At 38.8% G+C, this 14013-nt stretch overlaps 2 protein-coding genes across 2 annotated transcripts in view; one reads left to right on the top strand and one right to left on the bottom strand.

The window, feature by feature from the left end:
* The window catches only part of LOC137281471 (26S proteasome non-ATPase regulatory subunit 1-like), a 274250-nt gene extending 273272 nt beyond the window's left edge, over nucleotides 1-978 (bottom strand). Inside the window, exon 1 of the mRNA XM_067812714.1 lies at nucleotides 853-978. Within this exon, the coding sequence (XP_067668815.1) occupies nucleotides 853-877 (25 nt within the window). The 5' untranslated portion in view covers nucleotides 878-978. The remainder of the gene's footprint in view (nucleotides 1-852) is intronic.
* A 3475-nt stretch (nucleotides 979-4453) lies between these two features.
* Nucleotides 4454-14013, top strand: part of LOC137281469 (mediator of RNA polymerase II transcription subunit 12-like protein) — a 39885-nt gene continuing 30325 nt past the window's right edge. The window contains exons 1-10 of the mRNA XM_067812713.1: nucleotides 4454-4569; nucleotides 6800-6862; nucleotides 8053-8091; nucleotides 8341-8445; nucleotides 8909-8989; nucleotides 9235-9391; nucleotides 11697-11881; nucleotides 12393-12503; nucleotides 12647-12789; nucleotides 13425-13692. Of these exons, the coding sequence (XP_067668814.1) occupies nucleotides 4474-4569; nucleotides 6800-6862; nucleotides 8053-8091; nucleotides 8341-8445; nucleotides 8909-8989; nucleotides 9235-9391; nucleotides 11697-11881; nucleotides 12393-12503; nucleotides 12647-12789; nucleotides 13425-13692 (1248 nt within the window). The 5' untranslated portion in view covers nucleotides 4454-4473. The remainder of the gene's footprint in view (nucleotides 4570-6799; nucleotides 6863-8052; nucleotides 8092-8340; nucleotides 8446-8908; nucleotides 8990-9234; nucleotides 9392-11696; nucleotides 11882-12392; nucleotides 12504-12646; nucleotides 12790-13424; nucleotides 13693-14013) is intronic.

Here is a 14013-nt window from a genome sequence, read left to right as displayed (position 1 = left end):
GGACTTTCACACTTTTAACATGGTTATATATGTACATAAATGGCAAATAAATCGTGTTTGGCTCAAACTTTCCTTCATTGACTTACAGTAGGCAAATCTACCTTATGATTAAAACATCATGTGATACCAGGGCTTCAAACAAGTGGCATTATTGCAAATTGAAATATGTGCTTTCAAAACACATACATTTCCAAATTCATTATTCTAATGTTGTTCACTGCAAGTACTTATAAATATTCACATTTAACATATGTGCGTTCAATCATATATATTTACAGTTATTTCACTAAATCATAATAGACAGTAAGGTTCATGTGTATCAGTAATCATCCATTCACTGCTTCTCATTCAGCTTCTTCTTGTCTCTACACTAGGGAGTACTAAAGTCACATGGCTACAAAAATGTATTACAAAGGTTTTGTCCTAACCTAATTATTTGTTAACATACTACTGAAGAGCAAGAGGGACCCATTTCAGGATCCACTGCCCTTAAAATTTGCGCCAAATTTCACAGATTTGATCGTCCCTACGTGGAAGGTTAACCGGTATCAATTTACTGAACTTAACGTGCATCAAACAATAAAAAAATAAAATTAAGTGTTGCATTCTGTGTACGAAACAGTAGCATCGATGTGTTATATAGATTTCGCATGTCGTGTGGCGGTTACGCTGCAATTTAAAATATTTTCGCATTTGTATTTGAGTGTACACAATCATCTTTAGGACTCGTGACTAAGCGAAAATGAAATTTCGAGTGCGTACGAAGGACGTTTTCCTTAACACATCTGGAACCAGAAACAGTTGTCGATAATTCATTACAAATGTTGACATTGCTATGTGATGGGACTTTACCTGCTGAAGTAATATTCATCTTCATCTCGACAGTATTCAATAAATAACCATGAAACGCTTTCACAAGTCACTGTTGTTATTCCCGGCGTGAGTAAAGCGGAAGTTCATAACATACTAGTACTTAGACGACTAATGTTATTATGCTCGATAATATTTCAATAGGAGCAATATTTCACAGTGGGCATGGGTATCAATATTAGAAAATTAATGTGATTTATATTTACAAAACAATATAAATAAAGTAACACCGAAACTTCATCCTATGCTTTGTATAGTTAGCATGTTTGAAAAAGATAATTATTAGTTGTATTACAAGTACTATATGTTGTAATACCGCCAACAGCGAGATTATCGTTACATTATATTTTTCTGACAATAAAAATAGAATAGGCACCTAGTATATAATGTATCATAATAAATTAGATGAAAACAGTCTTTATATAGAAATTGATGGCCTGATTCTGTCAAGTAATTTTTAAAGTAAGCTTTAGTACAAAACAACCATAGGAAAATAAAAACGAAAATAGAATTTATAACACAAGGCAATCATAAGAGTAGCATTTCTTTCACGCAAAACATCATATTGCACAATAAGATGAATTACTTTTGGATTTATGTACAAATATAAAGTCGTATTCAGCATAAATGCATTGTTCCAAATATATTTACGTATTGGGTATTTTTCATCACTTCAATTCAATCTAGTTACTTATTACTTTCTTTGCATCAGCCCTTTGTGTACAGATTATTACGGCGCAGTCGGAATTACAGTTAAAAGTGCATAGTACACATATTTTCTCAAGCTTCTGGTAATGCATGGAGACGAAATCTAAGTGTTAAAGTTATGGGTGTTAAAATAAAAAGTGGGTGATTGAGCATGCAAAACGCGTTTTGCAATATCACGGCGGGGGACGCCAGAAATGGGCGTTACACATTGGGCCCATGTGGAGAATCGAACCTGGGTTGTTGGCGTGACGAGCGGACTCTTTAACCACTAGGCTACCTCACTGACCCGTGTAAGGAAGAAAGATAAAACTTAGCGTTAATGTACACTATTTGTATCGTTTTCTGAAATTTGTGTCAGAAAACGAAATTCAGTTGAAACAGACTTTAAGTTAAAGTTTTCATTTTCCCAAGTTTCTGGATGCACCGAGGAGAATCTCACTCACAATGTACAAATTATAACAGCTTGGGCGAAAAGTAGAATGAGCAATTTTGAATATGCTTAGTTTGAACAGGGATACTCTCTATATAGGCTCCCTGGTTTGAACTTTGAATTTAGCATGATAGCACATATCCCCCTACCAAGTATTTATAACGTGTCAGATGTGTTGGAAATTGTGTTTTGAATGTTGAATCCTACACATGTACACAGCTGTTGTCATGCATTTGAAACAAGTAGGGATGGCCACACCCAATTCAACATTGACAAGACGACATTGACGACTTGAAAATACCAAATGGATACTTCACAACATATGCATACGTGAATGGAACTTGTACCACACAATTTTCATTTCTTTCCAACACTGTTTTGAGGTAACTCCTCCCCACACACGAGTCCCTAGATGCGTTCTGAGACTTGAGTCTCCTCAAGGAAGCACATGTAATAGATGTCCACCTTAAGCCATCGGTAATGGACCTCACATATTGAACCCCTTTGTGGAATCGAACCCGAGTCTTTGACGTGCCGAGCGAACGCCTTAACCACTAGGCTACCACTGCAAGAGATGAGAAGAAAAGACAAGATCTGCAGTTAATGTAAGGGTATCCATAAATTTATACATCACAACACTATCTGCAGGTGATCTTTGCTGACGGTTGAACCAGTCCAAAAAAAATAATGATGTGGTTTAAGTCGAAATTTGACTGTCTTTTTTTGACAATTGTTTCCAACATTTGTTTGCAGCTGAAAAGGTACACTTTTTAAAGAACTTGCCTATCCATATTGCAACAGATGCGACATTTCGGTGGCGATTTGCTTCATCAGGGTGATAAAATGTCGCGCTTGTAGCAATAAACAACGTGTTCTTCTTCATCTACATCTAAATGCCACTTGAAGTAAGTGTTTATCCCTACCAAGAGCGGTACAGAAGTCAAAGTGAATGATTTTCCCCCGAAACGAACCGAGGTGATCTGTAAATCGGGAGGGACCACAAGCAAGAATGGAAACTACATCTCTCCATGTTCTCAATTTGACTGCGTCTTGTTATATTTTGAATGAAAAGTGAACACAAATGACTCCAACGACTCTGTCTGAAGCTAGCAACTTATTTTATGTCCACATCTTTAAATACAAGCCTGGGAGATGGGGTTTCAGCACTCACGCTCGGCTATCTCATCAGGAGGAGAAACCCATGGTGATGGTTTGAAAGCAGAGGCGACTAACGGGATCGGGTGGTCAGGCTCGCTGACTTGGTTGGCACATGTCATTGTGCCCCAACTGCACAGAACGATGCTCATGATGTTGATCACGGGATTGTCTGGTCAAGATCAAAGGCGTAACAGATAATACACATATAATATACGATACCCATAATGAAGAGTAAAAAGTTACGGGGAATTGTAAACTTTCGTTTTTGCGATTTTACTTTGTGTATAACAGCTCATTTCTTAGTCTCATAGCATTTGTGATAAATAGTGAGAGCTTAAGAATGGCATTGTCCTTTTCAGAAGTCATTAGGGATATAAAAACTAGAACGTTGTGGATTTAGCAGAAACGGGTGTGGAATGTATTTGCGTCCGTGAATGGCGTCACTGGGATGAACTAGCATAAAGTGGATTTCATTCTCAACTGCGGATTTATATAACGGACAAATTTTCCTGTTCTTATTTATGGACATATTCCTGCCTTCGTTTATAAATATTTTCTAACCAGCCAAGTCTAAATTTGATAAAATATTTTTCTTCAATCTTTAGAATATGAAACACACACATATGTTTTCAGGCGGAAGTAAATTTTTAAATGTCCTGTAACAATGAAACCTTGAACTGTCTTTAAAGGTAGAATGTCTATCCTGATGGAACAGAGCCGCCATGTAGCTGGAAAATTAGTGACGGCGTTAAACAAGCCAACCAACCAATGTTATAAATTAATTTACTGAGCATAAAAGAGGTGTACGTATATGCAACCAAACATGGATGACAAGAAAGGAATAGTATTCGTTGCCATATTTACAGCTTAGCTGCCTGAAAAACAACACTTACATGCATTTGCTGTATATTAAAGTATATATTATTGTAGGTAGGCGTTTGGCTGAGTGATATGTATATTGTTTGCCAATTGCAAATATGGTTTAGTTTATGGTCACAAACAATTAAACATTGCACGATGAATATTCTATGATGTCAATTGACACTATAGGAAATCTTTAATTATCCAAGTATGAGACACAAACTTGGGATCCAGATCAGTCTGAGGTCTCCTTGTGCACAAGTCTGAAAATGATGACACTGCTCGGATACGCATATTTTAAAATGTGATGTCATCAAGGATATATTCAAATATTAGAATCCGATGGGCATATGTCGTTCTTTTCACTTAAAATCACGGGTTGTCAATACTATTTCGTATTTGAAAACCATTCCTAATTTTAGGTAGTTCCTGTTGTAGCGGCCAAAATGGCGGCTTCTCATCCAAGTGAGGAGCACCGGCCTCTGAAAAAACCTAGGCTTGGCCCCCCAGATGTATATCCACAAGTTCCGAAACAGAAAGAAGTCAGTACCTTTTGGAAAATATTAATTGCAACTCATGGCCATGTCATTTATAGCTCATTTAACCTTACTACCGCCGGTAAACCTGAACTAGATTTATCAAAACATTGTTGACAATGTTGACAATGATTTATCTTTCAGAGCTTTAACTGTAGCGATTTACAATGCACGATGTTTGTTTCTAAACACATATGTTCAAAGAATCCGTACGTGACCCATTTGTGTAGAAAATAGAATATATAGAATAGAAATGAATATTTTGTTTATGCATATGGACCTCGAAATCAGTTATGTCATAAATAATCAGAGAAGAACCGCATAACTGAATGCATAGTTTTTGACGCAATATACATTCAAGTATTTCTCCAGAGTTCATGTAGCTGTTGTTTATATATTTCCTCAGCGTCATCTTTGTGTAAGCCAACGAACATGATGGAGAGGTAACTGAATGTTCCATTCTCTCTCAAATTGTGAACATGGTAATACTCAGGGTGTGATTGTTTGAATCTGCTGTCTCCAAACAACACAATAACATCTCAGTACATTTCAAGATGAATGGGAGCACCTTTAGAATTCAGCACCACAATTTCTCGGGAGGACGTTCCCAGCCGTAGGTCACATGTCAGTGAGACAGGCAACCAGTTTGTGAGAACCAGTCGGACGCGAACCCACGACCTTCGGATTGTTAGCCCAACAGCTAACCAACTGTGCTACGTCCACATTGTTGCACAATGTGCAAATTTAGCTAGTCATTCCTGTGATGTCACGGAAATGAACGGAAAGAGTCGAATTGGTTGCGGACAATTATGAAGGTTACGGGTAAACTTGGTGCCTCATGCTTTCAATCTACTGACGGTTGCTGAATGGTCCCGATATCATTTGGCAAGATCGTCCTATTCCGTAATCTACAAGATACCATGCTGTGTTGAATGAGCCGATATGGTGCGAACTAAAAACGGTTGTTGACGTCAGGCGTCAGATGTTGATTTTACCGTGCATGCATGAATGACATGCTTATATAAAATTCATTGTGTGCTTTCGTGACAGAAAAGTGTTGTAGGGAACACAGTTAGACTTCAAATCATTATTGAAAAAAATGTAGATCTAGGGGTGAAAGTTGCTGGAGGCTGATTTCTATCAGCCCAAAATATCGACATTAAACCATTTCATCGTTTATTTAACTTTTGACGTTTTTGGTCTCCCGTTTTTCTTTGTGAACAAAGTATTAAAAATGGAAAAGGAAAACAGTTGGTACTCATGCATTTACCTACTACACTGGATTAGGTCCCTTACCCTAACCCTAAACCCTAAATCCTAAACCCTAACGCCTGGAATAATTCTAATAAATAGAATATGCTCACCGAACCGGCACGAAAATGGCTGACGTATCCAGTGTAATGAATTCTTACCGCTTCGAGAAATAAATATTTCCTTGTAATGGTGCAAATTACTGAATGACAGAGATATATATGTATATTAGTTTTCAGTTATAATTCATTTGATCCAAATAGTTGCGTTTGAAGCCAAAATATAGAATATATTTAGATTATTTTACATTGACCAAAACTGCAAATAATAAAACATGGCACAATGTGACCAATGTAAGTTATTTTTACTAAATTTAAAAATAGAAAATGTATAAATACACAAAATATAATACCTCAGCAACTCTTAATATCAAGAAATATGAGCATATTAGTCAAAAAAGAAAAAAATATTTAAAACGGGTGCTTGCGAAAAATTGTGCATCCGCCGTGAACTATTACTGGAAACTCTCAACATCGTTGGGTTTCTGTAATGCCATGGCTGGTAGAGATGAAACATCAGTGAGCGGAGCTTATATGCACTTTCTGAGCTTGACAACCTTGTTGCTATGCCAGCGTCATAGGGCATTGTTTCAAGAACGTGTTTTTGAACAAAATCACCTGCAATTACGTAAAATAGTATTATGACGTGTCTTTAAAGTTTGTGGTGCTGTATTGTAAAGGTAGGCCGATGAATGATTACTTAGAGTTTGGTGTTTTGTGAATGAAACCAGTGAGACATTTGAATATAATGATAAACATTGATAATGTTATTTTTTGAAGTTTCACATCTAACTTTGAATAAATTGGATGAAAATAGTTACAATGAATGAACATGATGAATAAAGATGAAACCCGAATTAATAACCAACACAAACATGCGATTGAAATTACAATTCCTTGAATTCACTTTTCCTTGTTCTACACAGGATGAACTTGATCAAGCCAGTGTCAAACATGGCTTCAGCAACCAGTCGTCCTTCTCTGATGAGGTAAGCTTCAGTCTTGTCTTGAAATATATGTATATTTGGATATCTTGGTCCATTGCCTTTATCTTGTACTTCGGTCGGACTCATTCAGTTTCACTAAAAAAAGGTGCTCTGAAATAACAGTTTGTCCACTTTTTGACCTGACTGAAATAGTTTATCACACTGTATATTAATGTAGTATGGTAACATTTTCAAGAGAAATGCAGGTTTTTAAGTTAAGAGTGATTTGATGCATACTACTGCCAGTTCTGTAGCCAGTGGCACATTGTCACAAGGTTGCAGGAATATTCCAATCCTATTACATTATCTGGACGTTACATCAGTAGCTTAATGATCAGTCTTAATGAGACTTTTGGGAACCATGGCCAAGTTGTTGAAGGCTTAGCATGTGCTGTTGAGAGATCCGTTAGACAGAAGTCATTTCACTAAAATACTTTTCAGAGTGGCATTACCATAATTCTAACAAACGTCATCACATGTAAAGTGGGAATAAGAATGGAAATGGAAAAAATACTTCTCTTTCTAACAGAAAGGGAAAGCATGTACATCTGCTTTTACATATAGTATCTATACTATATTTTCTATGTACATAATCTGATAGTATTTAATATGTTTGTCTGTAACTGGAAACACTTGTACATTGTCTATATATGAAAGCTTTTCCCTTTATACATGATGAATGAATTACAGTTCCTATCTGTAACCTTTATTTTTTGTGCGTGCACAAGCTATATTGTACATAGTACTATATACTTTGTAGAGTGGGAATAAAAATGGAAATAACAACAAACAAAAAAAACTACCTTTCATCCTGAGCATTTCATAAATCCGAAAAGTTGATGATTCATATTTCCATGGTCCTTGCTTTTCTGCCACTGTCCACACATTTCAACTGATTGCCCTTCCACCACTGTCCACACATTTCGACTGATTGCCCTTCCACCACTGTCCACACATTTCGACTGATTGCCCTTCCACCACTGTCCACACATTTCGACTGATTGCCCTTCCACCACTGTCAACACATTTCGACTTATTGACCTTCCACCACTGTCAACACATTTCAACTGATTGTCCTTCCACCACTGTCCACACATTTCAACTGATTGTCCTTCCACCATTGTCAACACATTTCAACTGATTGCCCTTCCACCACTGTCCACACATTTTAAGTGATTGCTCTTCTACTTCAGTATGGATCAGAGAGAAATGCCGACATCAATCTGGATAAGGTAAGTAAATAATCATATGACAGTAGCTTTTTTTTTTCCAAAATGAAAGTCCATGTGAAGAATGCTAATGCTTTTGATAGAGTTGTACCTTTTGATACATTATGATCTACTGTTACCCTTTTCACAGCAGCTTTTGTAAAATGACATCCTTTTGAGGCTGATGTGATTATGAATGGTCATTCACAGGTTCCCCCCCGGACCATGTTCTGCATGTGTATATTAATATTTTGTATGTGATGTTTTCCTTAGTTTGGGACACAGTTCAGCTCCATCATCACCAAGAAGATGGAGATCAACACGTTACAAGACTCGAAGAAAAGACAGCAGCCACCCATGAAGGACAATTTCTGGCCGGTCAGTACAGGACAGCGTTTTGACACACAAGCAGTGCAGATCTATGTTAACGGTGCCACATTTGAGTTAGATGATTTACAGATCACATAATGCATGATTCTTTTTGTGTAGACACGGTTCAGTCCAAAACTGTTTTAAGTGTGTCACCCTGTTTAACTGGTTTGCTTTACTACAAGTGTATTCAGGTGTATTTTTAACTTTTTTTTGTCATCATGTATTAAGATTACACTGATGCAACTTTCTTCAAAGGGTATTGTGACTTGAGTGCATCCTCAGATTCCCAGGAGGTACAGTTAGAGATGTTCCCATGTTCAGAGCTGTGATCATCAGTTATTAGGTAGTGATAAGCCAGCAGTGTTTAATGAATAAGTTGAATAACTGAGTTCCATCAAAATGTAAGAATTCCACACAGTTAGTAAACTATAGAAAATAGCAATGGTTATTTGACTGTTTGCATGTCCAGGCTGCAAGGAACAAGATTGCTATGGAAGCATGGTTCAAGGATCTTGCAGGAAACAAACCACTCGCCCACCTCAGCAAAAAGGTACTTATGTTTGTATTGCTTTCAATGTAATGTTTATGTAGCACCTGCATCTTTCATGGCACGAAGCATGTCACTCAAGATTTCTTGACAGAGATTTCACGACAAATGTTTCGAATGCAAATGACATTCACCATGATTACATGAAAGTGGCAACAGACTGAAATACAACTCTGACAAGATGTGCTTTGTATCAACCCTGAAAGTGCTATAAAGTCCCAATTAGTATATACATGTTTTTCGTTCAGGTCCCCACATTCAACAAGAAAGAGGAGACGTTCACCACATTGTGTGACTTTGCTGTACCCATGGTGCGAGCAGCCTGGTATATCAAGATAACCACAGCACATAATATGGCCTCAAATGAAACACGGAGGAAGAAACAAGCACCTGATCTGTCGTTAGGTAAATAGAATAATCTTGCTATTGGCAAAGAAGCATCAGCCAAGTCAATACAACAGAATTTGAATATTTATTGTGTTGATCATGGCCAAAGTAATATTAAGAATTTTTAAGATTGCAGATGTTTATATAATCATGATTGATCTAAGTATTGTGTGCAGTGATTTATCTGTGAGTAAGCCTGGACCTTCTTAGCTAAGGGTAAGCCCATTTCTTTTGTCTCCTGTACCTTCTCAGTTAAGGGTAATCCCATTTCTTTTGTCTCCTGTACCTTCTTAGCTAAGGGTAAGCCCATTTCTTTTGTCTCCTGTACCTTCTTAGCTAAGGGTAAGCCCATTTCTTTCGTCTCCTGTACCTTCTCAGCTAAGGGTAAGCCCATTTCTTTCGTCTCCTGTACCTTCTCAGCTAAGGGTAAGCCCATTTCTTTTATCTCCTGTACCTTCTCAGCTGAGGGTAAGCCCATTTTCTTTGTCTCCTGTACCTTCTCAACTAAGGGTAAGCCCATTTCTTTTGTCTCCTTTACCTTCTCAGCTAAGGGTAAGCCCATTTCTTTTGTCTCCTGTATCTTCTCAACTAAGGGTAAGCCCATTTCTTTTGTCTCCTGTACCTTCTCAACTAAGGATAAGCCCATTTCTTTTGTCTCCTGTACCTTCTCAGTTAAGTGTAAGCCCATTTCTTTTGTCTCCTGTACCTTCTCAGTTAAGGATAAGCCCATTTCTTTTGTCTCCTGTACCTTCTCAGTTAAGTGTAAGCCCATTTCTTTTGTCTCCTGTACCTTCTCAACTAAGGGTAAGCCCATTTCTTTTGTCTCCTGTACCCTCTCAGCTAAGGGTAAGCCCATTTCTTTCGTCTCCTGTACCTTCTCAGCTGAGGGTAAGCCTGTACCTTCTCAGTTAAGGATAAGCCCATTTCTTTTGTCTTCCGTACCTTTTCAGTTAAGGGTAATCCCATTTCTTTTGTCTCCTGTACCTTCTTAGCTAAGGGTAAGCCCATTTCTCTTGTCTCCTGTACCTTCTCAGCTAAGGGTAATCCCATTTCTTTTGTCTCCTGTACCTTCTCAGTTAAGGGTAAGCCCATTTCTTATGTCTCCTGTACCTTCTCAGTTAAGGGTAATCCCATTTCTTTTGTCTCCTGTACCTTCTCAGCTAAGTGTAAGCCCATTTCTTTTGTCTCCTGTACCTTCTCAGCTAAGGGTAAGCCCATTTCTTTTGTCTCCTGTACCTTCTCAGCTAAGGGTAAGCCCATTTCTTTTGTCTCCTGTACCTTCTCAGTTAAGGGTAAGCCCATTTCTTATGTCTCCTGTACCTTCTCAGTTAAGGGTAATCCCATTTCTTTTGTCTCCTGTACCTTCTCAGCTAAGGGTAAGCCCATTTCTTTTGTCTCCTGTACCTTCTCAGCTAAGTGTAAGCCCATTTCTTTTGTCTCCTGTACCTTCTCAGCTAAGGGTAAGCCCATTTCTTTCGTCTCCTGTACCTTCTCAGCTAAGGGTAAGCCCATTTCTTTTGTCTCCTGTACCTTCTCAGCTGAGGGTAAGCCCATTTTCTTTGTCTCCTGTACCTTCTCAACTAAGGGTAAGCCCATTTCTTTTGTCTCCTTTACCTTCTCAGCAAAGGGTAAGCCCATTTCTTTTGTCTCCTGTACCCTCTCAGCTAAGGGTAAGCCCATTTCTTTTGTCTCCTGTACCTTCTCAGTTAAGGATAACCCCATTTCTTTTGTCTCCTGTACCTTCTCAACTAAGGGTAAGCCCATTTCTTTTGTCTCCTGTACCCTCTCAGCTAAGGGTAATCCCATTTCTTTTGTCTCCTGTACCTTCTCAGTTAAGGATAATCCCATTTCTTTTGTCTCCTGTACCTTCTCAGCTAAGTGTAAGCCCATTTCTTTTGTCTCCTGTACCTTCTCAACTAAGGGTAAGCCCATTTCTTTTGTCTCCTGTACCCTCTCAGCTAAGGGTAAGCCCATTTCTTTTGTCTCCTGTACCTTCTCAGTTAAGGATAAGCCCATTTCTTTTGTCTCCTGTACCTTCTCAGTTAAGTGTAAGCCCATTTCTTTTGTCTCCTGTACCTTCTCAACTAAGGGTAAGCCCATTTCTTTTGTCTCCTGTACCCTCTCAGCTAAGGGTAAGCCCATTTCTTTTGTCTCCTGTACCTTCTCAGTTAAGGATAAGCCCATTTCTTTTGTCTTCCGTACCTTTTCAGTTAAGGGTAAGCCCATTTCTTTTGTCTCCTGTACCTTCTCAACTAAGTGTAAGCCCATTTCTTTTGTCTCCTCTACTCACTCTCCAAGCTAAACATTCATGTGTTTTTCACAGCATGGACACAAGCGATCACCAAGTTCCTGTATGAGCAGCTCCAGAAAATTCAGGATGCGTACAGTGGTTGTGGTGCTCCACAGACTAGCTTCCTGACAGCAACCCAGCCCCCGGCACAGGTCGACCTAGAGCCAGCCCTCAAACACTTCCACTACACATGTCGCTTAGCCAAACACAAGTTTAATGTAAGTAGCAGCTATGTATTCATTCATCATGTCATGCCCATTTCTGGTGTCCTCGCCATGATACTGGTGGAATATTACTTGAAGTGGTGTAAAACCCAACTCACTCACTCACTTAATGACTCACTTTTGTCATGCTTAATGATGGACTGCAGTCCTTGGTGCTGACAAGGAAATGGCTGAAGCCATAGGCTTGGGCTATAGTATAGATCATTATACTGTTCATAAAAACCTTTGCATATTACCTATTGTTGCTTTGCAATCTTGGCAATAATGACTTGAAACAAGGACTGGTCATCTCTGGACCATCTGCTGTGTCTGGAGTGCCCATGTTTAACTACTGCATGGAAAAATAGTGGGCAAGCTCTATGAAACCATCAAACCCCATTTGACCTCACCTAATCAATGTGCTATTTCTTCAACAGCCCTTTCTAGTGCACATGAACACTTGCTTGCATTCTTTTGCCCACCATTTTTCCATAAGACCGAAAGTAATTAATGTTGTGTTATTCAGGAGGGTTTGCTGGACCACCAAGAGTTTCTCAACTGGCTCATTGAGCTCCTGGACAAGATCAAACAGAACGATGACACAGTTCTCAAACTCATCCTAGCTCAGATTGTTCAGGTGAGCAATAATGTCACAGTAAAGTTTCATCAGAACTGCATCATCTCAGATATAACTCTTAGCTTTGAAAGGAAGTGTTTTTAGGCATAGCTTTACTGTAGTCAGGCTGTCAATGACTTAAATATTTCATGCTTTCTTTTCAGTACTTGGATGAGGTGACACTGTCAGCACTGTTGTCACGTAAACTGGCCTACTTCTGTAGTCGGAAGCTGGCCCAATTGTGCAGCGAGTCCGGCTGCACGTCGCCCCGCACACAGTCCCCCATGCTAACTACTAATGGCAATGGGTAAGTCTTTATCAACCAGGTTAGGCCTACTTCTGTCAAATACTTCAAGTAGTTATTACATCAGTTTATAAACTTTATGTGCTATTGTGGTCCAGTATAAAATGTTCACCACAATGGTCATATTAAAAACTTAATTTTGTACAGAGCCATTTGTGCCATATAGCTGGTATGCATCATTGTATATAATGTGTGATGTATGAAGATTATGTGTATTAAAGAAATTCTAATGTATTACTCACTGATAAAAGCCAGGGTCATCATTGTGTATTGGACCATTTGGAAAGAGCATATCTCATAAACAGGCAGTTATTGATAATAGTTGTATACATATATGGCTTCATATGCAGCATACTTTCTCTGTTGTGATGAATGAATACCATGGATCCATGCTCCATCATAGACAGACAGATGACATCGGTATCACTATCTCTGGAGCCACTAATCTAGTTCATATTTTGTACCATTCCATTTAATGGAGACTAGATGAAGCCGTATTTGAGAGTTGGTGATTAGAAAGATTAGAGCATAGCCAAGGATGACATGGCATGAAGTATATAAGTGAGAGAGAGAAATGATTGCATTGTTTTCTTCTGTCACATTCACCATTGAAAGAGTCTATGCTGATTTTCTTCCAGAGCCATAACAACAACGAGCACTAACCAGTATATATCCAGCCCAATGGCTGTAATGTTTGCTGAGCTGAGTGGCTGCCCTCAACACCGGAGCCTCATTCTCAATCTGTCGGCCATCCTACAGCGACTCACTCTGAAGTGTCCCACGGGCATTGTATGGAATAACCTAGGGGAGGGAAAGATTACCTCCTTCCTTTGTGGGTCCCCTTTAGATTATCTAGCGTGTGCCCCCTCTAGTCTACCCATGCTGCCTGGACCACACAATCAGCAGGTCAGTCCTTTGTCAAGTCAGCAGGGATTCAACACTGCCAGCAAATTTTGAGTCATTTTAACATGGCAAAAGAACAAAGTTGAGAATCCTTTGAGCTACGAACATTTGGAGAATAAGGGACCAGGACCTAGCTGTCATATTTGTTGTTAATCTATTGACATGAATGGGGAACAGTTTCTTCTCACTTGGGAATTTTTGCTAACCTTTGCTGCAGATTTGGGTCTGAATGTCTTCCCTTGGGATCTAGACAAATTCCCAGCAAGGGTTCTGTGCCATGATTGATATTTCACAGACAACAACTGCAGATAGTCCCTGTAGGGA

Source organism: Haliotis asinina, chromosome 4 (assembly GCF_037392515.1).
Source record: "Haliotis asinina isolate JCU_RB_2024 chromosome 4, JCU_Hal_asi_v2, whole genome shotgun sequence".
Lineage (NCBI taxonomy): Eukaryota > Metazoa > Mollusca > Gastropoda > Lepetellida > Haliotidae > Haliotis > Haliotis asinina.
Note: the sequence above shows the minus strand (reverse complement) of the source record. Positions and strands in the feature narration are given on the sequence as shown.